Source organism: Lacerta agilis, chromosome 10, assembly GCF_009819535.1.
Source record: "Lacerta agilis isolate rLacAgi1 chromosome 10, rLacAgi1.pri, whole genome shotgun sequence".
NCBI lineage: Eukaryota > Metazoa > Chordata > Lepidosauria > Squamata > Lacertidae > Lacerta > Lacerta agilis.
In genome coordinates, this window is record NC_046321.1 from 34,091,321 (window position 1) to 34,117,733 (window position 26,413).

Below are 26,413 nucleotides of genomic sequence, written 5' to 3' on the forward strand. Positions count from 1 at the left end.
TATTTGTGCAAAGGAAGCAGGAGGGGCAAAGAGAAACAGGACAAGAGAACATGTGTAGAGAAAGAAAAGCAGAGACCAAGAACAAAACTAAAGGGAAAAACAGGCAAGGTCCCACCAAAGGCAGAGAAAAGGGGGTAAAGATGAGCAAGGAAAAAATGGCAATTCTAAGCTATTTCAGATTTAATAAGAATCAGTTACATTTTCAATTGCCTACTGTGTCTGATCTAGTTCTATCTTGGCCTGTACCCTGAGAGATACTAGTTCAGTTAAGAGGATTTTAATGTTGTTGCTGCAGTATCAGTGCCTTTAAGAGCTACATAAACAGAAATCCAGCGAGTGAAGCATTTCCTTCTCTGTAAGTGGCGTGGGGGGAAAAGGACTTCCCTAAGCTATCAGAAAAGTAGCTACCAGTATTTTTTATTTAAACTTCCAGTCGATACCTAAGCAAAACATCATTCTTTATAGAACAACCAAAGCACTCAAATAACTCCATGCCAAAAATTATACATACTAAATATTTATACTTTTGTAGTATAAATGATTCTGCAATGCAGGGACCTCTCTGCTTCTCAAAAGTTGGCCTGTTCATAATTGTACATAGCTCTTCATGGTCTGTGCCTATGCACCACAGAATCTGAAGCCTTCCAGACATTTTAACATGTCAGTCCAGACGCTCAGGACACATCTTCCAATGAGCATGGGCACCAATTTTCTGCTCAGCTCCTTTGACTGCTACAACAGTAGCATCGTTCAGAACTTTATTCTCATTACTGACAACTAGATGGTTTTATTCCATTTTGGCTTTTTGTTTTTCCTACAAGTTGCTTTGTTGCTTCAGTTTTCTTCAAGAAGCTTGCTGCCTATAGGGGGTTGGTGGGCTATGTCAAACACCTTGATGGGCTGGATCTAATATATGGTTATAGCCTTACATTTGCCCTTCTATTCTACCTCAATGTACATTAGCTTTTCCCAACATAAAGCTTAATCCATTAGATGTTCCTTTATACTCATCTAGCGACTATTGCATAGAGGCTACCTAAAAATAAAATGAAGCAACCCTTAGGTAGCTTTCTGGGTAAAATAAATGATTTTCTAAAACCACCTTTCATTTATGCAATAATTTAATAAAAACTAAGTAATCTCACGGATAAGGTGAATAGTACTTGATGGCAGAGGGGTCCAACTCAATTGCATTTGGGCAATGCTAGGTCATAAAATAAACAGCATTGCAAACAGGACAAATCCCAGAGTCAATCTAACAACAATTTATACAGATAGTACCTTATTGAGCATGAACTGTGTTTTCTATACCTTAACTCCAAAGCACATCCTAACAGTTTGCAAAAGCCTACTGCATGAATGGTCAATTAAGCATACGGGTTAGCACCACTTAAGTTGGACTTTTCCTGCTGCTTTGTACAGAAGAAATATGCAACCTGCTAAAACCTTGTCTAGGCTCAAACTAGAATAGCAAACAATTCTGTAGAAAATATGTGGAAGTCCTGTTATACTTTGATTAGCCTCAACCCTACTGCCACTTACATGGGTACAGAAGAATAGCATCTAATATATCAAACTTTTATTAGCAGAGATTTCAAATGAAACTAGTTTTAACAAGTGTAATGGGAAAATAATATAATCCAGTTTCTGAACACAATCAAGAATATCCAGAGTTCTGATAAATGGAATATTTGCATTGTCATTTAAATAAGTGTCATAACTGAAGTATTAAATAATGTTTAAGCTGGCTAGTGGATTTATCATAAATGAATTTGGGGGGGGGGGAATGAGCAAAATAAGACCAACTTCAATTCCCCATTCATAGAAAGAACCTATCAAGCTATGCAATGTAGGTCGGTGTACCACAGCTGAGTGCAGATAACATTCCTCAAAGTTCGTAACTTCATGACTTAAAGCAAGGCAAGACTCATGCTATATAAGACAAAACTTCAGAAAAGTAGACTGCCTCGTGTTGATATCCAGTGTAAGTAGAGAAAGAATACATCTACAGGATTTAATAAGGCAGGTTGTCCCCCCAGAGCACTGCTGCCTAGCACTTTTAAAAACCATATTTGGTGTTAGATCCATAAATCTGTCTTTATTTTTTACAAAATGGATTCCAGGAAGTTAAAAGGCAATACCAGAGACGACTTAGGCGCAGAAATCAGGTGTAGTCATTCAAAGCATTCAAGTAGGGAATATGGTAATATAAATATTCGAAAAGCCTTCTCTCAGAAATATTAAAACAATATGTATAACTCATTCCAAACTAAAAATTGAGCTTTATAGCATATTTTCCCCAAAGAAAAATAGAAGTAACCTGAAATACTCTAGAGGCCTCAAAAGCTGTTTTTCCTTTTGTTAGATACATGAGAGAACTTGCCTTTGATTAAATTCCTCTTTCCGAACATGGAAAGTTATCACATGAGGTCCACTGTTAAAACAGACTGCAAATTTATTCTGGCATAATGTGTTCCAACAGAGTACATAGGTGAGGTAATGGCCTTGAAGTTTTAATAGTCATCTCCTCTACTGACAACTTCTTTGCATGTTGGACGCAATAATATGGTATGCTCAAACTGTGCTGTATATGAGCCTTTAATATCACATAGGGGAGGGTATGGATCCACTATACCCAAGTCACACAGGTTCTTCAGAGCCATTAGATATTTACTTTCTCCCAGACGATCTAGCCATCTGCGGCAGAAGGCAAGAGTGCCAAAGTTTTCGTTGATAACATTCAGCAAGTGTTTTGCTCTTGGAAGCCTAGAAGAAAGAGTGCACTGAATGAGCAGGAGGAAATGCTGTTCAGACTGTTCAATCCCATGCATGTTTACTCATGAGTAAGTAGTGCTGTGTTCAGTAAAGCAGCAGTAAAAATATACCTTAAAATTACATAATACATATCACTAGTAGCCAACAAGACACGGTAAACAAAAAGAAGTGTTCAGCATGCACCAGAATCACATCACTGCTGCTGCATACCTAGTTTCTGGTGAGACCACCACTCCAGAGAGTGGTCTTCGCTTTCATATAACAATGAACACACAAAGCTGTGGTGGGGCCTGAGGGTTGCATTTATTGTTAGCTAAGGAGCACAGAAGGGATTTTTCTTCCAATTGCAGCACTGGAAAAAGCCTCTCCACTAAGTCCAGCACTGCTATGGGAAGGAAAATAACCCCCTTGCTCCTACCAGCCTAGTGTTGCCCTTCCATTGGAACAGATCAGAGCACTCCTGTTTCTGGAGTGATCCAGCCTGCTATCAATAACGGTATTCAAGAAGACTGAAAGATGCCTTGTTGAGTGTTGTTATTCCTGTTGCTGCAGGTAATTTGAGTCAGGAGGCTGATAGGCTATGTCAAACACCATGATGGGCTGGATCTAGCCCATGGGCCACTTAATTTACCACTGCTGACCCCAAGAACATGATTCAAGGTATTTAAGATGCTAGGTGTTTTTTGAAATCACTATGATTAAACCACAGTAATTTAAAGCTGCTGCTAATATTGGCTATATTTCGATGTCATGCTAAACCATTCTTTCTAAATCAGGTGTTCCCCAGCTGCTCTTAGACTGATTATCCCTGACTACTGGCCATGCTGGCTAGGGCTGATAGGAGTTGTTAGTTCAAAAATATCTGGAAGAGTTTCAGCAGTGGTAAATTACTGTCCACTCACACACAAGTAAAGCAAGTAACTTTAAGGACAAGTAGCTCTAAAAGTTGTTGGGTTTTGTCTCATTTGTGCACCTATAGTGTATAAGCAGTCTACTTACCATTCTTTTCAAGTTTGGAATTAACAACGATATTTCTTTCAATAGTACAAAGTGACATTTTTACCCACTGTGATAAAAGCAGGGCTAACCTGATTGGCACATGTCCAACATCAAAGTTCTTCATATAATGAGAACATTCCATATCATCATGAACAACACCTTTTCCTGTGCTGCCAAAGGTTTCTATAGCATATACTTCTCCCTCCTAAAATTAAACAGACACACATACTAGATAAGCATACTGGAGTCCATGCTGAGAATTAATCAAATATTATTATTATTTTGCATTTGAAAACATGGGTTCTGGCACAATATTATTTTGCTACAGGAGACTAAAACAGTTCCCCCACTGGAATTTCTCAGAACTATAAATGTAGGACAACACACACATAATACCCCAGAGAAGCAGATGTACAGGCAGCATGCCCATGAAATACAATCAATCTATTCACTTCCTGTAAATCAAAGATTTTCAAATACTGTTAGGGTGATACTTCCTTACTTAGACACTGCCCAATCAGGTTTAATGAATAGCTTAATCCCATGTACTAGGAATAGCTGTCATGGTGTTATATTTCATTTATAGACTCGGACTGGTTCAAAGGTGGCCTCCCATATGGGCAGCTTACAATGTTAAACCCTCTTCACTTCAGCAACAGAAATTAGTCATATACCTTCAAATCATTCTCTGGAGCAGTAGGTTATGCCTGGGAGCTAAAGTAGAATACTTAGAATGCCACCAACAAGTGGGACAATGGCATTCCAGTTAGCTTACTCCTGGTGGGTAAGAATGGGAAATGGGAGCATTTTCAGAATAAATTTCAAAGACTTCTGAACTATTTCTGGAGTGACATGTATTAGAATACGAAAGAACAGTTTGCAAGATATTCTGATCAGTTGTGATAACTATCAGATAGTGCATGAATCCTGCTGCCCTTTGTCATCTTAACTAAACAGCCAGATTTTCCACTCTTCCCAATTAGGTAGTTCACATCACCATGTTTTATTTTTTAATTTTTTAATGATACCTTCATTTGCTTCTAAATACAAATTTTAATTGTGGGGATAGGGCATTTTACTTGCAAGAACAAAATGAATGTTAGGCATAACATTCATTTTTCATTTTAACAAAACTAATGCCAACTGTTAAGTATTACACACATATTTACAACATTCTGTTGTGAGCAGTAGCCATTTGCTTCCTGGGTTTCAAGTAATTGAAACTACAGACTAAAAAACTTCTGAGTTGAGGGGGACGGGAACAGAATTTCAAACAAGGGCCAGATGAAACTGGAAGTTCAACTGCAAATATTAACAGCCTAATACTGTGCATATTCTTCAGTGGGAGTAAAGGCCCATTGAGCTCTATACTTCTGTGTACAGAGGGTAAGGGTGTAAGAGTTATTTGCTTACTTCCATTCTTGTTGCTTCTCCTCCTTTCACAATGGGAACAGTTTTGCCTGCATGTATCCTATATGGTCCAATAGAGTGTCCATTCAGATTGCGAATTGGTTTCACTGTAACATAAAATACGAAACACTATAAAATCAATACATGTGGGTAACAAGTACAGTTAACTTTTCTAGAATAAGCAATTTCTTTTTTAAAAAAAACAAAACTATTCTCAATTTTTGGAATCCGAAAGACAACATGAAATTCCCGAACACACAATTAAATGCAAAATCAAAACCTTTTGAGAAGTTTAATAAATCTCAAAATGTTTTACTTGTGAGCAACAACAGTAATCAAGTCATATAAATGCAATGCCTCTGTCTGTATCATATGCATATATGCTCTCTCCCTTAGCGTTGAATCAAAACTATCACATGTACTAGATAGGGGAAATTTACCTTGATATGTTTTGCCATCAATTTCAACTTCATAAGATTCCATAACTTCTTGAATAGCCTCACCAACATCACAAAGGCGAACATCTATTCCAGCGCACTGTACACACACATAAGACAGGTTGAAATTGAAGATAAAAATTCCCTCTCACAAAGTATGTAGGTAAGAGATAAAGTTACACTTCCCCTTGCGAGTATACCTTTATTCCAGTATTAGTTGCATCTTTTACAGCTTGTAACAGCCTGTCATATTTTCGATTGAATGTGACAGTAAAAGCACAGTCAATGATACGACCTGAAATTAGATACAAATTAGATAAAAGAATTTGCACTCAACTAAATGATCTAACTGCAGAGTAAGCAATAGAAAACTCACCACTAACATGTGTTCCAAAATCTATCTTGCAGATATCATCATACTGCAATACAGTTGGATCTCCAGCGTTAGGGGTATAGTGGGCTGCACAGTTATTCAGAGAACATCCCGTGGGAAACGCAAGCCCAGCATTTAAGCCATTCTCTTTTATCAGCTTCCGTGAACAGTCTTCTAGTTTTTCGCTAGGGAAGCAAAGGTCTTTATTACATGAACGGATTTGTTTTCCAGCAGCTTTATTTAGTTGCTACATTAAAAAAATTTCAAACGATTCCCCTCCTTCCCTTTGCTACGCATATTACTGGGAATGTTCTTAGAATATGAGATATTTGCTGCCCCAAGAATATAAGAACTGAGAAAGTGCCTTATCTCCAGCTGTATCATACTTGTTGAACAACTTTGCAGCAACATTCTGTTAGCTGCTTGTCCCCCAGCCTCATAGTCCATACAAGCAGTTGTGAAAAAACAAAAACAAAAAACCAATATATACAATCATCACCAACAGTCACCAGAACTGATGGAGAACTAGGCTGATATACGGAAGCCCCACACCTAATCTCTATGTCCAGCACATTCAATTAACCCTTGTATAGTCCTCCCTTGATCCTATGATCTTTTATTCTCACCAGATTTCTATCATTGTCATTCCAGGTTTGATCCAGCTCATAACGTATTTTCTCACTTGTCTGTGTGCTTCAGCAGCCTCTCTGAAATCATTCCAGATCTCTTCACTTGCTTGATCTAGTGCTTTCTTTTCATCACTTGTTGTTCTCCAAGCAGCAGTTCGCCTTTAATATTGGGATAAAAGGATCGTCAGACTGGCCATTTTAGCTTGTAATCCAAACTAGATGACACAGGTATACTCAACAGGACTACTACTTTATTATACACATTTTAGATTAACAGAGGTATGCTTCAAATTACATATACAATCACTCAAGTTGTTAAACTCTAGCTAGCCCACTCTGACCAAGTTCCAGAGTAGTTCAAAATCAATGTTTGTTGCCAATTCTACTGTCATCACAAAACACCTCAATGATTTCAGAAACTAGTAGGTGAAGATTTTGGTTAAAAAAAAAATTGAAGGAGAAATATCATTATTGCACCGTTTCTACCACGAAAAACCTTGGGTACCTAGCCTGACTCCAACTTAGGAGAATGTAAGGAACAGGTTTAGGAGTTCAGCCAAGTGACTTGTTGATATGGAAAACTGCAGGTGTCCAAAGCTCCTCTACAAATGTTCTCTGAATTCTAGATGTGGCCTGCACACATGCAATAGCTGGTATAGTGGATTGTACCACTTTAGACTGCAAGTGGAAAGGATCATGTTTTTAAACAATGCTCCATCTAGGTAAGCGTCAAGGTAAAGGACACCTCGACAGTTAAGTCCTGCCAAATTTGACTATGGGGTGTGGCGCTCACATCTGCTTTCAGGCTGAGGGAGCCGGCATTTGTCTGCAGACAGCTTTTCCGGGTCATGTGGCCAGATGACTAAACTGCTTCTGGTGCACGGAACACTGTGATGAATGCCAGAGTGCATGGAAATGCCATTGACCTTTCTGCCACAGCAGTACCTATTTACCTACTCGCAGTGGTATGCTTTCGAACAGCTACGTTGGCAGGAACTGGGACAAAGCAATGGGAGCTCACCCTGTCGTGCGGATTCAAACTGCCGACCTTACAATCAGCAAGCCCAAGAGGCTCGGTGGTTTAGACCACAGCGCCACCCGCGTTCCACCATATAAAAAACTCTTGGCTATGCAGATCACTAGCCCAGTAGAGAGCAAATTGGACTATACCTTATTCCCTTGTTTTGCTGTTTTACTTGCACAGAGTTGTTTACACCACTTACGAGATGACGGTGATTAAGCAATATACAAAGTGCTGAAATAAAATAAATAAAACTACATGGGGACAATCAAAAGTAGTACAGCCCCACTTACTGTCCAAAATGATACAAGCCACTCTACCTTCACTGTTCTACCATGTCATTGTTGCATGTGTAAACAAAGTCTTATGTCTTATCTCGGGGATGGAGAACCTCTGACCCACCACCAACCCACACCCTACCCTGCACCTCACATCATATAACAGTGGTCCAGCCCACCTGCCTAAGTTGGCCTGTGGGTAGAAAAGCATTTAGATAAACTAACAAAGCATATTCCTTCATTTGTCAGCACAGATTTTTCGAAAGATGCTAAGCTCGTCAACTGCGTGACTTAAGATATGCGAGTTTGGCAAATGAAAGACTAGAGGATATTTGCAGAGAAGGATCTTGCTCACTCACCCTCCATTAAGTCTGAGCAAAGCAAACAGATATGCAGTCAAGTCCTGAATCCACAAACCAAGGGAAAGGTTCTGTGGCAGGAAGACTGAGCAATTCCAGTGGTGATTTACACCAGTGATAATCATCCATGCCTGCCTTTGTGGGTGGGCATTGTCTCCCCAATTCCTGGCCAGGTGCCATACCAGTTACCTGCCAAAACGTGACATGTGCTCTAACTAACAAGAAAGAACCAGGTGCCACTCAAACCAACGAGCAGAAGAGAGTCCTTAAAATGGGCTTGGGTATGCAGTGCTTTGTTTCCTCCATTCAATCACCACCTATCCTCCATCGTTGACCACCAGGAAACCACGCAACTGACCACCTAAAGCCATGCTACTCACAAGTAGACCAAGCAGTCTGTCTGTAAATAACCAGGTCAGCACAGGGAGATTTGATCTACAGAGCTTTTATTTTCAGTATTTGTCCATTCGCCTTTTCCTCTTCCGTTCTTAATAAAGCTTCATATTATTTGACTGCTGGGGTCTGAAGGGTGTTTATGCCAAACCTTAGGATTTGGGTAATCTCCTACATGCTTAACCACTGAGCGTATATATGCTACTAGGGCAAAAGTGTGGATTTCATAGGGAATGCGCTGAATTCCATGATGGGAGAGACAGATGTCAGCCCCATTGTCCTGAGTAAACAGAATGATGTGACTGAAAGGCAGAGGTAGCATTGACTCAGAATTCTAGATTTTTATTATTTTCTGGAACACCACAGAATTCCCTCCCACTGGGGGCTGGCATCCAATGGTAGAACTGCAAGAACTGAGTGATGGTGGCTGCAATTACTGGACAGACACTGCTGGTCTACTTTGCAAGGCAGCTGTGCAGAGTGTAGGCAGGCTTCCCCCTTCCATTACAGTATTAAAAAAAAAACAATTTTAATTGTTTTTTAAACAAACACTAATACAATTACCACTAAGCACTTATCCAGCAGCACATCTTATGGTGTTTGAGTTATCCATTGTCTCTAGACAAACACTTACACATTCAAGATTCAAACATATTACTTAACGAAACCTCTCCACTGAGAATATTGAGTGGTTGGTATAACAAGGTCTTGATTTTGGTCATTAATATAAAGGGGTCCACATTTCTTGGAAGGTATCTCTATTTGTTATGCCTTTAATTGCCCTCTTGTGTCTAGTGAAATGCTCAAACGCTAATCATGCCGCAGTCAGTAAGAAGCCTACAAGTTCTCTGAAGTGCAGGGTGGAGCCTAAGCCTATGTCCAAAGATAGTAGGGCTAAGGCAGGATTTGAAGAAAGGGGTTGGCCTGTAATTGTGGATATAATAGAGAATACTCCATTCCCACCAAACATGAATAAATGAATCAAGCTTTTCCATCACAGTATTAACCTACTGCAGGTTTTAAGGATTGCAGTGCAGTTCTGTACAGAATTAAACAGGACTGTTGTTTTGAAGTATAAAATACACAAGCACATTGTCACTTTTGAGTGACAAGCATTATTATTATTGTTATTACTATTATTAATACCTCCCCTTTTCCCCTAATGGGATTCAAGGCAACCTACAGATTTTAAAAAAGGAATTACTAAAAAACATAGAAAAATAATAATTAAAAACAAGAGAATTAAAACTATATACATTTAATAGCATATACACAAGCACAGGCCTTGTTGATTATGCCTATGTTCAAGTACTATATAGTTTGCTGGCAAAGTCACTGCTACATGCATTTACCATTCATACATAAAAGTAGTCCCAACTCATTAAGCATATCTACATCATCCCAAGATCAACCGCTAACAAAATATGCAGTTACAAACATATACAGAGATCTACAGGTAGGAATACTCTAAAATTCACTTACTCCAACGTAGTGAATAACAGTAAAGCGAATATAATAACCCAGCTCTTGGGGCAGAGACTTATGAACAACAGGCAATTAGGTGAGCCTACAAAATAATTTGTCAATGTACCACGCTGTGCATGTTAAAATTTTTAAACAAGATACATACCCATCTTGTGTTGGTGGATACTCACACTCTTCACCTTTTGGAAATACTCCACTGGTAAACAAATCACATATTGGAATAGACGGAGGATCTGTCTGGACTTTAGCTGTTGGGTGAAATGCAGAATTTGAATCTCTTAAGATGCACTACATAGTTCTATCATTTTCAATAAAAAAGCATTTAATTTTTTTTTTTTTTACATTGCCTCTTACTTGGGCTCACATCTAAAACTGAAAACATGTCAAGATCCCCTTAAATAACCTTGCCAGTTCTGAGTGCCTTTTACAGTTGCAGCACTGAGTCACTTTTAGCCAAAAAAAAACCTGGGTTGTGCATAGCAATCAATTTCTTTAAGAATTCAAATATCTGCATACACTTCTAACACCAGTTTACCAAGACAGCATCTACCGGTATATTCTGATACCTGTCCTTGGTGAATCACTGAAATCACTATCCTGTCTTAAAAATATAAGACTGTAAAAGTGTGCACATATGTACTAGAGTGTTTCAGGTGTCAGTTCCTCTCCCAGGTCTCTCTATAAAATATATACATGAGGATGGTTGTTGTTTTGAGATTTAATCTTCTTTTCAACTATACCTTATAGCTGTATACCAACACCACTTCACTCCCCCATGTACCTGCTAAAATGAAGGGTCTTACAAAGTAATCTTCCCCCAGCACTGGGGTGGGATATCACATTTCCCACTTGGCCCATAAAGAGCAGGCAAAGAGCCTTATCTTCCCTTCACAGCACTGAACATCACAGCTTTGCAACTGGGAGATAAAGCTGTGGAGGTTCACTTGCTACAACTTGCCAAGCTGGGTGCCAACTGCAGGACAAAGGTTACCTATCCCTGCAGTAGACGATACAGAGCGAAATAGACAAATGTTCTTGCTATGTATAAGGTAGTGCTATGTGTAAGCTCCATAAACATGACATAAGCAGAAACAAAGTTTGCATGATACAACCATAGTAGCAAACACCTACGTCCTTTCTTCTTCTTTTTCTTCTTCTTTTTCTTCCCTGCTGCACCATCACCTTCACCTTCACCATCTACAGAAGACATACATTTACAAATTTATAAACAATAACTACAGATAATAGCACTACTACCTAAGATTATTATTCTATAGTTGCCAAAGGAAAAAAACTCAGTTAAGTGGCTTGGCTAAAGAGCTAGAGCAAAGCTACATATTAGAGCAGCCTGATTAGACTCGTCCAAATTGCATGCAATTTCACACCTGCACAGGACGTGAAGATTTCTAAGAACAAGCAAGGATAACTCCTGCTGAACCTCTATTGGCAAGGAGTTCCACAGAGCAGGGCTTGCTACACTAAAGGCTCAGCACCTGGTAAATACCAGCTGAACCACCAAGTGCCTCATCACAAGATTTCAGTGATCAAAGTGGAGCATAAAGCATCGGGTGGTACTTCAGGCCCAAATAGTTTATGGCTTTTTGTGAGCACAGTAACATTGAAACTGGCAGTAGGAAATTGGTAACCAATGAAGGTTTCTCAGCAGCTATCCCTTATGTACACACACACACACACACACACACAAAACCATAGCTAACATCATTCAGTGAAATGAGTGGTGATGACCTGAGTAAACCCCAATAAATAAAAATAATAAATAAATAAAGGGCCTTCTCGATAGTGGCGCCCGCCCTGTGGAACGCCCTCCCATCAGAGGTCAAGGGAATAAACAACTACCTGACATTCAGAAAATACCTGAAGACAGCCCTGTTTAGGGAAGTTTTTAAACTGTGATATTTTAAATGTATTTTAATATTTGATGGAAGCCAGATGGAAAGACCCAGCCAGATGGGCGGGGTACAAATATTATTATTATTATTATTATTATTATTATTATTATTATTATTATTATTATATTTCTTTGTATAATAAATAGTAGTAATAGTAATAATAATAATAATAATAATAATAATAATAATAATAAACACTGCCAGACCCTTAAGTGCAGATTGAGACACAAAGTTTAATCATGGCTGTAACCACAAGCATCTTCACTGTGATGTCTTTCCGATTTCAATAAGGTATCAGCAGCTTTCAACATGCCTGTTATGACACCACAAATCTGGAGTTTAAAATGTACACTAGTCACTACATGTTGTATGCTTAATTTTGGAAGCATACCAAGACACATTATAGAAATTAGTATGTACTGTTGAAATCTGTAGCAAGCTATTGCAATGTGGCATGCTCCTGGTCAGTGTTTCAACCGATCATGCCCTCCATTTCATTTCCTCTGTTTTTTCATTACCCCACAAAAATAAACCAGGATTCCATGCCCACGAGACATGCTTAATTCTCAGTGGGTTGTTTTGGGATCCCCCTCCCCCACACTTTTAGTCTAGTTTACTGTCTTTCTATGCTGGCTAAGAAAGACATGGCTTTCTCCATGGCGTATACTGAAGCCAAGGTAGTTGGTAAAAGATGGGTAAATTGATTTGTCCCTCCTCTGCCAGTCCATTTGTTCTCCGGAGAGAATTCCATGCACTTCCCTGAGTGGAATTCCTGGTTGTTGAAAGTAATTAAATACAACTTTGCTAATAATGCAAGAATAAGAGGGCAACATTAGATAAAAGCAAAACCATATTTTTAAATAAAAAAACTGCACTGATGCTAAGTAGCAGCATTAATAGTTCAAACATATTGTGTAAGTGCTTCACACATACAGTTGGGTACAACATTCATAACAAAACCACTTTCAAAGTGAACTAATTAATGCCACATGAGAAATCAATAAAAATCATGGCTTCACAAGGGCAAATCATATGCTGTTCAGCACTGTCAATGATTATTCTTTCTAGCCACATATTTCCATCACCCTTCAGTTTACAGCAGACCAGAGAAGTCTAAGGCTTCTAGCTGGCAGGTACATTTCTGGCAACAAAAAAGGAGAGAGATAAAGTGCATGAAAAGATAGGACCGCTGCCTGGAAAGAACCCTTTGTTTCTGTAGTTCTATGGAGAGGAAAGGTAAGAGGCAGCATAAAGAGAAAGAGAGTATCCTTCAGGAAGCCAGAGTTAGCCAGGTAGCCACTAGTTTCCAGTAACTGACCTATGCACACTTTTTCATTTAAAATTCTTAATTTTAGAACAACTTAAGCTTTAAAATAAGAAACTATCACTTTGATAGTGATCTGGCTGACACACATTATTTAAGTTTTACATTAAATTTATTTTATTTTACTAAAATGATATACAATAGTTAGGGCATTAAAGACTGTAAACACTTTTTATATATAAAAAACCTAGAACCCATTTTAAAGCATAATTTCAGTGTCACAGCACATTCTGAAACAAAGACACAGTCGTTCTTTAAATAGTCAATGCTCTCTAACACTGCTACTCGTTTTAATGAAAACTGCATCAGATTCCTCTTGCCCTTGAACTATGCTTAATCCATTTACACTACATCAGAAAAAAAAGTTTTGGCATGCAGTTCATTCATCTACCAGTTTGGAATACTTTCCAGTTCCCTATGCTAACCACTGCAGATTCTGGCAATATTCAGTCCTTTAGTGGCTGCTGTTCACTTATTACAGGCTTCTTCTGCAGTACTGCTGGTAGATTTGCCAATCAGCAAGCCAAACTGTTTAGACTGCCATGTCCTTGAAGACTGCTGCAATATTTCCATTCTTTTGTCAGAGTCACAACCACTGTCTATAATCAAGGCTATAATCCTAGGAGTTGAATGGAAATTTAATTCCCAGTAACATGTTTAACTTCCACCATGCGATTGATTCCTAATGCAAAACACCAGACAGCAATGAAGATTCTGTCCAAGACCTATTTTTGCTATTAGGTTTAAAAAAGCTTTGCCTATTTATTTATATTACTAGATTGCTAGCACACCTTTCCCCACAGGACAATCAAGGTGCCATACATGGTCCCCCCATCCATTTTACCATCACAAAAACCATGTGAGGTAGATTAAACTAGGAGAGTGTGGCTGACCAAGGTCACCCAGTGAGTCTTATGGATGAATGGTGATTTGAGGCCTAGAGTTAAGCACCATCATGTAACAGTCTCTTAACATTTAGGATCTCTTCTGAATTATATGAAGCTCAGGTCACTAGCAATCCAGTTAATAAGAACTTAAGCTATTAAATGGGTGGGTGTGGGGAGCCCCAGACATCTATTCCAACACCCAACAGTAACAACACATTAATGGTTGTTCTTGTTCAAAACCAATTAATGTGGACAGGTATTGTGTTGCAAAAGAACTTGAACTGAAATGTTTTGTCTATTTTTAGATAAATAAACTGACAGCAAAGTCTCTAGGAGAAAATCATCAAAGTGTATTGAAAACATTGTTAGCTTAACCATCATGTCTTATATACAACACACTATTCTTGGTCCAGAAAAAGCCCTTTGCATGTAAAATGGGGCTTCTGGCTGTCATTCATATTTCATTCCTATCTTCTCCATCATATAGCTTTTCAAAATGCAGATAAAATACATGGACAACAGTAATAAAGCCTGTTTTCTGTGGTTTAAATGACTTATAATTTATAGAATAATCTAGGTAAAATTGTCACTTTAAGAATTAAGCTGCATTTTATTTCATTTCTTTTAATGAACAGAAAGACTGGCATTTTGTTAGAACCAAAGCTCATCAGAAATGGCTTCATAAATTGAATTTAATATCTGTGACTTTCAAGCATGTATGTATGTACCAATAAAATTAGCCAAATATCTATCAATATTCTCTATTACCATTCCCAAACAGGAATTTCAATATATAACACAGTCACTGTGTTGCAATGGATAGCCTATTGTACCTGAACAAAGGAGATCTAGGTTAAAGTCAGTGCTCAGCCATCCCTTGGGATAGATCCTATCTCTCATCTTGAATTACCCTGATAAGAGTTGCTCCTTCCAAGGTTATAATTACCTAGTATAATATGATCTCTTTTTAAAATCAATGAACAATACATTTGATAATAGCCTTTTTATACAGCAGCGCTTTCAACCACCTACATAAAACTGTTTCAGCATGAAATATCTTTCCCAACTCCAGTAATCCCTTAACTAAAGCAAACTACAAATATTTTTACATTAATATTTTACATATCATGGACAGAGTATATTATACTTGCCTTCTTCATCATCTTCTTTCTCCTTTTCCTCCAGTGCTTGTTTGTCCAATTGTTTTGTCACCTCATCAAGTGTTGTCTCAGATTCTCTCTCAGTTTCTTGTCCTGTTTGCAAATAAGCAGGTAGTTTAAACAATAACGCAAAACTCAGCTAACAAAGACAATATACTTTCAAAACTGTGTGTCTCTACTTTCTAAATTATACAAGTCTGTTCCTATATTATCACTGTAGGTAAATAATAAATGTCTTTCAAGCAATTCCATAAATTGAAATCTCTCTCCCTAGACCTTAGGACAGGTACCATGTGCTAATGAATGCATGCAAATCCTCCCCCCCCCCGCCTTACGCAACTGCAACAGTCTCTAAGCCTTAACACACACCCTCAGTCATGTAAGGAAACCATGCAGTTACAATCGTCCTCCTTCTATACCATACGAGTGAGTGTCCGATGGCAAATGCATCATGCCGAAGACCCTATCTCCCATTACATGTGAATTTCGTGCATGCTCCCACCATAGAAGTTATCTTCCGACTGCTATGTTGATTAACTCCCCCCGCCTCTTCCCCAGGCACCCTGACAGCTGCATACCAGCACTCTCTTGCTTTCCAAGAAAACCCCGGTAGCGTGTCACCACCCCGACACAGAAGATCTCACGCACGAGATCGCCTTGCCAAACACGACCCACGCCCTAGTTTAACGATTTCCAATCTCATATACCGCGGTGGGCTATGATGATAAAAGGCTTAATATGAGCTTGACGGCCTAACACCCAGACATTCCCTATCGCTTCCCCCTAAACCCCTCCGACTCTGGGAACATTTCCCCACAGCCGCGACCAACACGGCCCCACGTCCTCCCACCGACCCACCCCACTCCCTCCAACCCCGGACGTCTCAGGGGCCAAGGAGGCTTCGCTCCCGCTCCTGCTCCTCCTCCGACGAAGTTGTCCCCATGGCGCGCCCGTGACGCGGCCTCCCCCTTCCCCCCATCGCCTTGCCCGGCCCAGCTCCTACCGGCGGCGGCTCCTTTGCTCTTCTTCTTCTTCTTGCGCTTCTTCTTCGCTCCTTCTTCAGCGCCAGGCGCCGCCGCGCCTTCTCTCTCCTCGGGATCCAAGAGCACCTCCCCGTTCAGGTGCTTCTCCTCCTCGGGGCTGCCCCTTTCCTCCACGGCCGCCATGTTGCAGCGCCGCTGCCTGCGCCGCCGCCGCCTCCTCCTCTCCCACGACTAGCCGCTGCCGACAGAACCAGCAAGCAAGGGGCAGGGGCGCTCCAGCCCCAGCTACTCTATGGCTCAGCCCTGGGGCACGTCGGGAAAGATGGAGGCCTAAGAATCCCGGCCGGGGGGGGGGGAGCGAGGAGGAACAGGACGAGCAGCGACCACGTGCGCTGTGGAAGAGCGAGAGAGTTGTTGTCTGTGAGGCTCTCCGTGGGAGGTGCAGTTTAGGGCCGGGCTCATAGCTCATGTCGTCGCCTGGGCCTCCTCTCTCCACACCACGTGGTTGTTGGGTCCGTCCGTCCCCCAACCAATTTCCCTGAGTAGGTTGCAGCAAAACTTAACCGAGAGAGATTCATGGCACCTTAAAAAGACTAAATGTGTAAACCTATGCTGCTTTTCCATTCAAAAAGGAAGCCCCGTTGAGTTCAGCGAGTGAGTCTTCCTTTTACCTAAAACTGTGGCGGGATTGCAACCCAACGCATTTTATTCTGGCATAAATTCTCCCTGGATCAGAGCCCATTTCATCAGATGTGTACACGAGACTGTAAATTCGACAAGATTGGATTTGTCTGCTTATTTCACTAATCTAAAATGCTTCAACATGCGCCTGAAAAATTGCACTGAAAAGTACTATAAGCTGTTGTTGTTGTTCAGTCGTTCAGTCGTGTCCGACTTCTGCTAAATAGACTAGGAGCATTCCTACCTGACAAGATGTTCACCACAGATTTTTATTTTTTTATTTTAGTATCTTGTCAATTCTCTATTGTTTTTTATTGTAATTACCTCATTCAGCAAGGGATACCCACAGATGCACAGATGCACCTGACAGTGCTCATTCTGAGAGTATTGTCATTTAATGAATGATAACTAACATCTGTTGGATGTGAATGGGGATGTGTGTGCTATTAGAGCTGGATCAGGGGAGCTACTTAAGTTATGAAATAATTTTAATAAAATTAAAACATCGCAGCCAAATGCCTATCAAGCTGTTCTCAAGCCAAACAAATGCTATACAGTATGCCCATCAATGTGTTTTCATGCCAGAAAAAAATTAATGCCCATAGTTACAAGCCAGAAAAATAATTGTAGGAGGTGGCGGTGCAGAACGCATCCATGGCCAACTGGAGCAAAACAACTGCTGAGGTTGATGAGAGAGAGACATATCTGGCCTCTTTCATTGATCAATATATAACAATGCAGGGAAAGTACCGGTAAGCAGGGCTTTCCTTTATTGTAAATCTTCCCAGTTAATTTAAATGTATTGACCCCAAAACTGGAAGACAGGAAAAGGGAATTTACTAAGGACAGTTATAGCAGCTTATGTTTATTACTGAGGGGGCAGAATAAAAAGCCCTTCCCTGTATGGTAGGCTACTATATGGAAGTGCTGCCTCCCCCTTTCCCCACTTAAATGCCTTGATTCAGAGTTTCAACTGAATACTGCAGTTTGGGGGCAATGTGTTTTTCTTTAAAAAGCAGTATTGAACAATTGAATTGAAAGGGTATTAGTCTGTCCTACAGCTGACTGCCATTTCAGCCCTTAATAGGTAAAGGTAAAGGGACCCCTGACCATTAGGTCCAGTCTTGTCCGACTCTGGGGTTGCGGCACTCATCTTGCTTTACTGGTTAAGGGAGCCGGCGTACAGCTTCCGGGTCATGTGGCCAGCATGACAAAGCCGCTTCTGGCGAACGCCGTTTACCTTCCCGCCGGAGCGGTACCTATTCATCTACTTACACTTTTGATGTGCTTTCAAACTGCTAGGTGGGCAGGAGCTGGGACCAAGCAACAGGAGCTCACCCCATTGTGGGGATTCGAACCGCCGACCTTCTGATGAGCAAGACCTAGGCTCTGTGGTTTAACCCACAGCGCCACCCTTAATACATTCACTTATTTTGAGATGGAAGGTTTCCCAGTGTTTCCATTTTATTAAGATAACTTAATAAACTTGGATGACTTTAAAAGAGTATTAGACAAATTTATGGAGGATAACACTACCGGTATTAATATCTATATGGTAGCTCTCTTCTCTCTCCACTGTTAGTGGCAGTATTCCTCTGAATACCCTCGAAAGGCTCACTCCTCCTTTGTCTCCCGAGACAGACGGATGCCAACAACCAGTTGCTGGGAATCACAAGTGGCAATCAAGTCCTGCTTGCGGACTTCTCATAGGCATCTGGTTGGTCGAGAGCAGGATGCTTGACTAGATAGGCCTTTGGCCTGATGTAGCAGGATCTTAATAAGTTTGTTAAAACTGAGACATTTAAAGCAGCCCCAAGGAATCCTGGGAGTGTTAGCTTACCCTCACAGAGTTACATTTCCCAGCACTATTAAACTTGAGCTTCCATGGTTCTTATTTAGGGTAGGGCACTAAATGATGGTGACAAAGCACTGAAGCTAAGCAAAAGCTTCATTTTCAGTGAAATAATATCAGCCACCATCTGGAGCAGTTAAGCATTCTAATAACCATTTACTTATGCTGGTGCACATATGAGTACAGTACAGGGTACCTTTAATAGTGGCTAGATTGCTGCTTAAAGCTTAGAAGTGGTTGCAGAAAGGAAGTATGGTTCGGTATAATCCACACCATGTGGTAACTAAGCAACAGGCTTTTCAACAGTGTGTTGACTGACTGCAACCACAGAGAGGCAACTTTATTCTGTTCACTTTGAAAGAGACAGCTTTTAACTCTTACATTTTACATTACTGACAAGCAAGATCTACTCTCTGTGGGAAGACTTCTAAGGTAGGTTATAACATTTATTGACTATATCGCTAACAAGGTTGAGTACATTTGTAAGTAGAAAAGAATGATAGGAATGATTGATATGATAGGAAGTCTAAATGTTTGTTTGTCTGTTTTGGTATTTGGTTGAGTAGAGATGGTCTTTTGTTTTGTTTTGTTTTGTGGTTTTATTTCTTTATTTTATTTTTGATTTTCTGAGAAGTTGCTGAAACATAAAACATGTATATAAATTATACCTGTTTTAAAATTGTTAATTGGTATTTTATGTGTGCTCTTTGTTTGCTGTTAAGTTTGCAATAAAAAATAAATTAAAAAAGACTATATCAAACAGAATCATACAAGGGAGGTTTGAAAAGAGAGGGTACAGTAAGGGATTATCTATTTCTGTATTAAGGAAGAGTTTTAACAGGGAATTATTTTGTTTGTTCAGTTTATCAAAACAGTTCATAAATACCTGTAAATTTATGGCATTAAAGATAACCTTCTAAATACTGATGGAAGACTGCTGGAGATCTGAAAAAAGGGAGTAATCCGTACTAACAACATTTGATAAATATAAGCAACATGATCCCATAAAATGCCCTGTAAAGATATTTTTGTATTTAACAAAACTCTTTTTACATCGTTTCTGAAGATGAAAAGTTTAAGTCTGGCTTTATTGCTAGCTTTTGTAGACTAGAGCAATCAATAAATTATTGCTGATATTATTTATTAAATTTTGATCCCAACATTTTCTCCCAAAAGAGTCCAGAGCAGCAAACACCAAAGTGGTAAAACAATGCAATTAAAAATAGAAACATTCAAAAACATCTAAAAGCATTAAAACATATAAAATGTTTATTTTATTTTTAAAAAATCCAAAATCTGCAAAAGGGCAGTACCTCCAATTGCATCAGCCAAAATGTCATGAAATACATTCCCCAGAACTCTTAATCAGCCTAGATGCTAAGTAAAATATAGGAGGCTTGATGCTGAATGCATGAAGCCAATGAAAATATTCAGAAATGGGGAGAAAGCCATTTGCTTCCTTGTCCGAAGGCACAAAGCCCTAGGTGCAACCTGAAACCTGCATAGCACATAGTATGTCTTAGTTTAGTTAAGGCTGCAACCTTATACATCAGGAGTGGAAAAGCTTTTTTCAGCCTATGGGCTGCATTCACCCATGGACAGCGCCGGATTTATGTATAAACTGAACAAGCTATAGCTTAGGGCCCCACTCTCTTGGGCCCCACTCTCTTGCCCCCCCCCCGCAAAAAAAATTAAAGTGGAAAAAACTGGATGTACATTTCCAAAATATAAGATAAGTTCAACAATTACTTGGATAAAATACATATTTTGTTATGTGCAAATGGCTTTAGATACCTATTAGGTCCATAAATCACCATATAGCATATATTCAACACAAAAAAACAAAGACAATTTGTTGTTGACAAAGGACAGTTGGACATATAAAGGGCCCCATTACCTTCAGTAGCTTAGGGCCTCATCAAACCTAAATCCGGCCCTGCACATGGACAACATCTTTAACAAACTAAAGTTCCCAGGATTCCTCAGGGGAGGTCATGTGCTTTAAATGTATGGTGTGGACCTGCCATCTGCAGTATTCTCTTACACCCCAACTTAAAGACTGTGACTAAATGCAGACTTTGTGGCTTCAGCTTCAAGCGACCTTTCTCTCCCTGCCCACCCCCTTTTAACTTAATATCCAGTCTGGAAAATTCAGCAACGTAATATCCAGCATGTTCACTACTACAAAATGTCACAAAGGAGTTGCATGACTATGGAGTTTACATTGTTTTTAATGCATCAATATATCTTTGTATACTTTTTTATTTTTGAAGACATGTTTGTCAGTGAAAGGGGTTGAGTTTGTAACCATTGTAATCCATTTGCATTGCCAAATGATTGGCTAATTATTTAAAGTCGAAAAATTATTTCAACTTTATTGAAATGGCAATATACAGTAATTTTAGTGTCATTCTTAACACCTTGGCTTGGCTCCAGAACAGTCACATTTAAAGCAAATGATCTGTTCAGTATTAGGTATAATAAAGATTATGGCTTTAAAGCAATGATACAGCTGTAAAAGATGAACATATATTCCTGTACTAATATGAGACAGATAGCTTGTCAGCCTTGATTCAGAATTGTATGTATTATAAGTTTATATCAGTCTGTATAATAATATGGCCTTAATATTATTTTGATGTTATAGAATCAAAGCCAAAATTAATTAATGTGAAAATATGTATTAACTAGTCAAGTGACAAATAAATGCACTGGATACATAAACAAATTTTATTCACAGAAGTTAGGAAACAATTTAATGTTTATTTTGGTTTCAAATGCGGCAGTCCTTGGCATAACACTAGAAATGGCAATTGTGTCATTGTATCCTCGGATCAGTTTGTATTTCATTTGAAGCAAAAGATTTGCAATATTAGTTTTTTCTTAATGTCCATATTTGAAAGCTACCGTAGTTGTTCTACCACAACTGTTCCTTTCTTCACCTGGTTCAAATATATTTTAGATCTCACTTCTGCAAGGAGTTGCATAAAATTAATACCCCATTGCAAAGAAGTCAAACTATTTCCAAACTCTCTCTCTGTCTGTATATGTGTGTTTGTGTTTTTTTTTTGTGTGTGTGTGTACACACACAAACACACTATACCACATTAAACCAATTCAATAGCTACAGGTGGCATTCATTAGCTATAAGTCTCACTCCACTGTTATGAATGCAGAATGCAAAATACTTCTCCCATGAGAACTCTATGTGCACAGTTGTACACTTGAGAAGGCCTGCTGCATTTTCAATTTCTGTTAGATACTACTTTAGGAACAGCAAATCTGTCTTAGTTATAGATTCAGGTAGGTAGCCGTGTTGGTCTGATGCAGTCAAAATAAATTAAAAAGCTTTTGTGTGCTTATACCCAGAACAAACTTAGTTGATCTCTAAGCTGCTACTGGACAATATTTTAATTTGTGTTGGTTATAGTTCATTAAAAATGCAACCATTTGTATTCTTGTGTCCCATTTTTCTTGGTATATTCATATTTTATCTCTGTAGTCACAAAATCCTGCTGAGAGAAATGGCTGAAACCCTGGAACAAGAACCCATATATTTCTTTGACCAGGTACTTCCCATCTCATATTTGATTCGTTGTTATTGCTCTCTCCAAATCTATTAAGGGTTTAATAAAATCCTATATTTTATTTTAGATCAAAACCAAACAAAAGCGGAATATGAAAATAGAACCAGGAGAACACTTTGTTGATATAAATTTAATCAGCACAGATCCAGATCCTCATGAAATTCACAGGTAATAGTGATGACGTACTTAAATTGCAATAATTGATTGAGCACATTAATGAATTGCTATATTAACTATATATTAAAATGTAGTATTATTTTTCCCTTTTTGTTGGTTGGAAAGTTCAAATGGGAAAACTGTTAAGGGATATTGCAACTTGAAAATTGTTCTGATTTTATTTTTTTAAAAGGATGAATGGGATGTAAAAGGGCACTGTTCCAGCAGGAAGCAAGTATGTCTTCTGTACTTCCTACTTACCTGAGTCCTGCTGTTTTCATAAGAATTTAAGCCTGAATATATATATAGGTGTGTCTGAAGATTTCTGTACATAGTAATGTCCTCACACCTATAGTATTTGGTCTATATCAGGGTAGTCCAACATGCAACATTTGACACCCCTCCCCCAGCCCAGTGGCAGACCTACATTTTTTAGGCCCGCTTGGTATGAAAAGTCTGTATTCTGGAATTAAAGGTATAATATACCTTTACTGTCCACATGCAGGAACTCTGGATGCATGGATGAACACAGGGAAAGAAATTATGCTTTTGTGAAAGACAGTATAGGAAAGAAAGAACCAGTTTCTACTAGAACAGATGGTCCTTCTATACCCATAAACATTTGTGAGAATCCTCTGGCTCGCCTCTCCCAAATACCTTCATTTCCACCTACAGAAGAAGACCTGCGGTCAACTTCACTGAAAGAACATAAATGCATGGCTGCTACCATATTATGTGAGCTGGAAGAAATGTTGAAGCATTTTACCAAGTTTAAGTTTATTTTACCACAAGGGGTTTTAAATATATTGAGCTCCAGTTGGAAAGATCTCATTGAAGGTGTCTGGCAAAATAAAAAATATTTGCAGGAATTAGCATACAAAAACTTTAAATCAAGGAGAAGACAAGCATCAGAGGAGTCCAACAGATTGCCACCTACATTTGAATATACTGATCGTGAGATGGCTAAAAATGTAAAAAGGAAAAGCAGGACAAGCGTTGATTTTCCCACGGGTGCAACAAAAGGAATGGATAATCCTGGAACTCTGTCAAACAGACTCAATGGAAGCAAAAGTAAGGAATTTTACTGGTTTTCTCTTAATACTTAATATTCCAGTATCATATAGCAGAGGGCGGTTCGGCTTGGCCAATATACTACAGGTGGCGACAATATTGCAAGTGTTTGTTTGGTGCGCAACTACCGACATGCGTTTTCTGCCCTGGAAGGAGGCAGGGAGGGCTTACATGCACTCCACCAACATGTGGGATGGCCTGGGGCAACTTTCACATATAAGAATAGAAGCAAACTGATTGGTTTTTATGCTAATACCAAAACTCAGGGTTTACTTTGACTACTTTACTATACATTTAGCTCCCAGTAGATAAAGGTCTGATAAGCATAAACAGGAGTACAGTGGTGCCCCGCTAGACGAAAAACTCGCTAGACGAAAGGCATTCACTAGCGGAAGGCTGTCTCGCAAGATGAATTTTTGAATGGGCTTGCCTCGCAAGATGAAAAAAATTCCGATTCCCCCCCCCCCGTCAAACTGCTCTTCCCCCGTTGGTGCTGCGCAAGATGAAATTTTCGCTATACGACAGCACTCGCAGAACAAATTAATTTCATCTTGCGAGGCACCACTGTAGCTCTCAGTGGGACTAATTTCAAAGTAAACCTTCAGGCTGCAAGTCTCTAACCTAATAGCATGAATAGGCAACATGGAGAATATTAAATTCCAAGATATAGTTTCTCTTAATACATGTTTCTATACAGTGCTTTTTGTGGGGTTAAAAATCAGGTGCCGGTGCACATAAATAAAAGTATTGTGAGTGCCAGTGCACACTGGCTGCTATGGGCAGCAAAAAGAATGGTACTCTATACCAGTGAGTATGACCACACAAAAAACCAGTTATCTATCACTCGTTTAGAATGAATTTTATTCCTGATACATCTAGGCTAGAGAGAAAATGCCAGCTCTAAAATTTGCTATCTTCGTCCCAGACCACAATCACAAGTGGAAGTAAGAGATATCTTGTGATTAATTGAGGAAAGTTGCTGAAGAATACTAGAAAATGGCCTTGCAGCTGAAGTTAGAGAGGTACAAGCACTTGGGTTTGTGGAACTGAAAATAAACTAGGCAATTTTTCAAACCATTTATTACAGAAGCTTCTCTTTCCCATTTCAAGGGGAGTGAAAAAGTAATCACAGTATTCAGCCAGGATAGGCAATCTGTAGCCAGAGCACTTCATTCAATAATGAAAAAAGTTAACAGCACATAAGCACTTACTCTGGCCATTACCTAGCTCTTTGCAAGTTTGTAATTATAAAACAGCAAACAGTTCTTAATATATGTGATTATGTGTGTTTATGCTGCTGAGGACTCATGACCAATATGTTTCTTTCCTCTCCTGTTTAGCTGCAGTCCCACAGCAATATAGCAGTGATTCACCTTTTGCAATCAGTTTCTCACTGTCATCAAAACTATGCAAGGAAAGAGGTATTATGTGTGTACTCTCTCTTTCTTCATTCAGGTTAATGTTTAGATTAATGAACTACAGTTGGAGGGGAGCTAGCTTATTCATTTACTGTATAAGATATATTCCCCTTCCCTTCACCATACAGTCCCAGGGTGGGTTACAACATTTTAATGATACAGTTATGAGGGTGGGATGGGGATGACTCAAGTAAAACAGCTTTAAAAAGAGAGAAAACAATACAGATTAAACGAAAGAGGTGGGTCTCACAACACAAAATATATTAACTGTCAAAGGGCAGGGTAAAGAGGTCCATCTTTAGCGTACGACAAAGATTATGCTAGATGCCCTCACCCTTTCCTAGGCTGCCATTCCCCTTTCTTCTAGCAGGACTACCAAGAGATGATACTTGAGGAAACTTTTATTATTATTATTTTTAGGTTAATTGGTTCTGGCGGATGACTGTAATAGGGAATGAAAAAGAAAATATTAAAGATGGCCTTTACTTCTAACAATAACTAATATTTGTGTTTGTGTTAACAAACCAGCTTTCTTAACTTTTAAATGTATTTTTTTGATTAATCAAAAAATGTACTGATGTCTTGGAATTCGACAGGCTCTTAAATTGTATTTATTTATTTGCAGGATTTCAGTTAACTAATTATGAGTTTTTTCATTTCTTCATAAAGGTTGGGTTTTTCAACATTCTGACTGTGACTCTAAAGACCTAGAATGGAAAGCACCGTATGTCTGGGCAGTGGAAAGATTACGAATGGCAAAGATCGAAATGTAATATTAAAATGAGATATTCTGTTATGGCTTTTAAAATATATTCTTGTTAAACTGAAAATTTTCTATTTTATTACAGGCTAAAATAACCAGAGATAGTTTTAAGATGTGTTAAATTGCTAACACAGATGCTCAGAGAGGCCCATGAGAGAGTATGCAGGGCCTCTGGTGTTTTCTAACTAGAAAGGGGTAGCATGGAGGCACTGGCTGTATGAACCAATGGCCTGAATTGGTGCTTCCAATTGGGACCCATATATGACAGCTGTTGCAGTTTTTCATAATCAAAGTGTCTTCTTTTTTAGCCACTGTGACTGCACAAATCACACGGTGTGAAAAGTCCTCATGTGAAAGTGTTGCTTCATGCATTTGGTGCCCTCATGTTGGGCCCAAGAGCAATCCTGTATGACCATGTGGAGCAGGGCTGGCCATACCATTAGGCAGAGTAGGGCTTTTGCC

The 26,413-nt window shown here is 39.1% G+C and overlaps 2 protein-coding genes across 2 annotated transcripts in view; one reads left to right on the forward strand and one right to left on the reverse strand.

The window, feature by feature from the left end:
* Positions 1 to 2,432: 2,432 nt before the first annotated feature.
* METAP2 (methionyl aminopeptidase 2) lies at positions 2,433 to 16,650 on the reverse strand. Its single transcript, XM_033161458.1, has 11 exons — positions 16,444 to 16,650; positions 15,432 to 15,533; positions 11,291 to 11,356; positions 10,305 to 10,407; positions 6,621 to 6,782; positions 5,998 to 6,179; positions 5,822 to 5,916; positions 5,625 to 5,721; positions 5,188 to 5,291; positions 3,864 to 3,979; positions 2,433 to 2,766 (listed from the first exon to the last, which is right to left on the reverse strand). The coding sequence occupies exons 1-11, from the start codon at positions 16,604 to 16,606 to the stop codon at positions 2,514 to 2,516; spliced, it is 1,443 nt and encodes a 480-aa protein (XP_033017349.1). The 5' UTR covers positions 16,607 to 16,650; the 3' UTR covers positions 2,433 to 2,513.
* A 5,739-nt stretch (positions 16,651 to 22,389) lies between these two features.
* Positions 22,390 to 26,413, forward strand: part of LOC117054446 — a 30,497-nt gene continuing 26,473 nt past the window's right edge. The window contains exons 1-5 of the mRNA XM_033163293.1: positions 22,390 to 22,525; positions 22,611 to 22,711; positions 23,205 to 23,770; positions 25,111 to 25,191; positions 25,858 to 25,957. Coding sequence (XP_033019184.1) covers positions 22,397 to 22,525; positions 22,611 to 22,711; positions 23,205 to 23,770; positions 25,111 to 25,191; positions 25,858 to 25,957 — 977 coding nt within the window. The 5' untranslated portion in view covers positions 22,390 to 22,396. The remainder of the gene's footprint in view (positions 22,526 to 22,610; positions 22,712 to 23,204; positions 23,771 to 25,110; positions 25,192 to 25,857; positions 25,958 to 26,413) is intronic.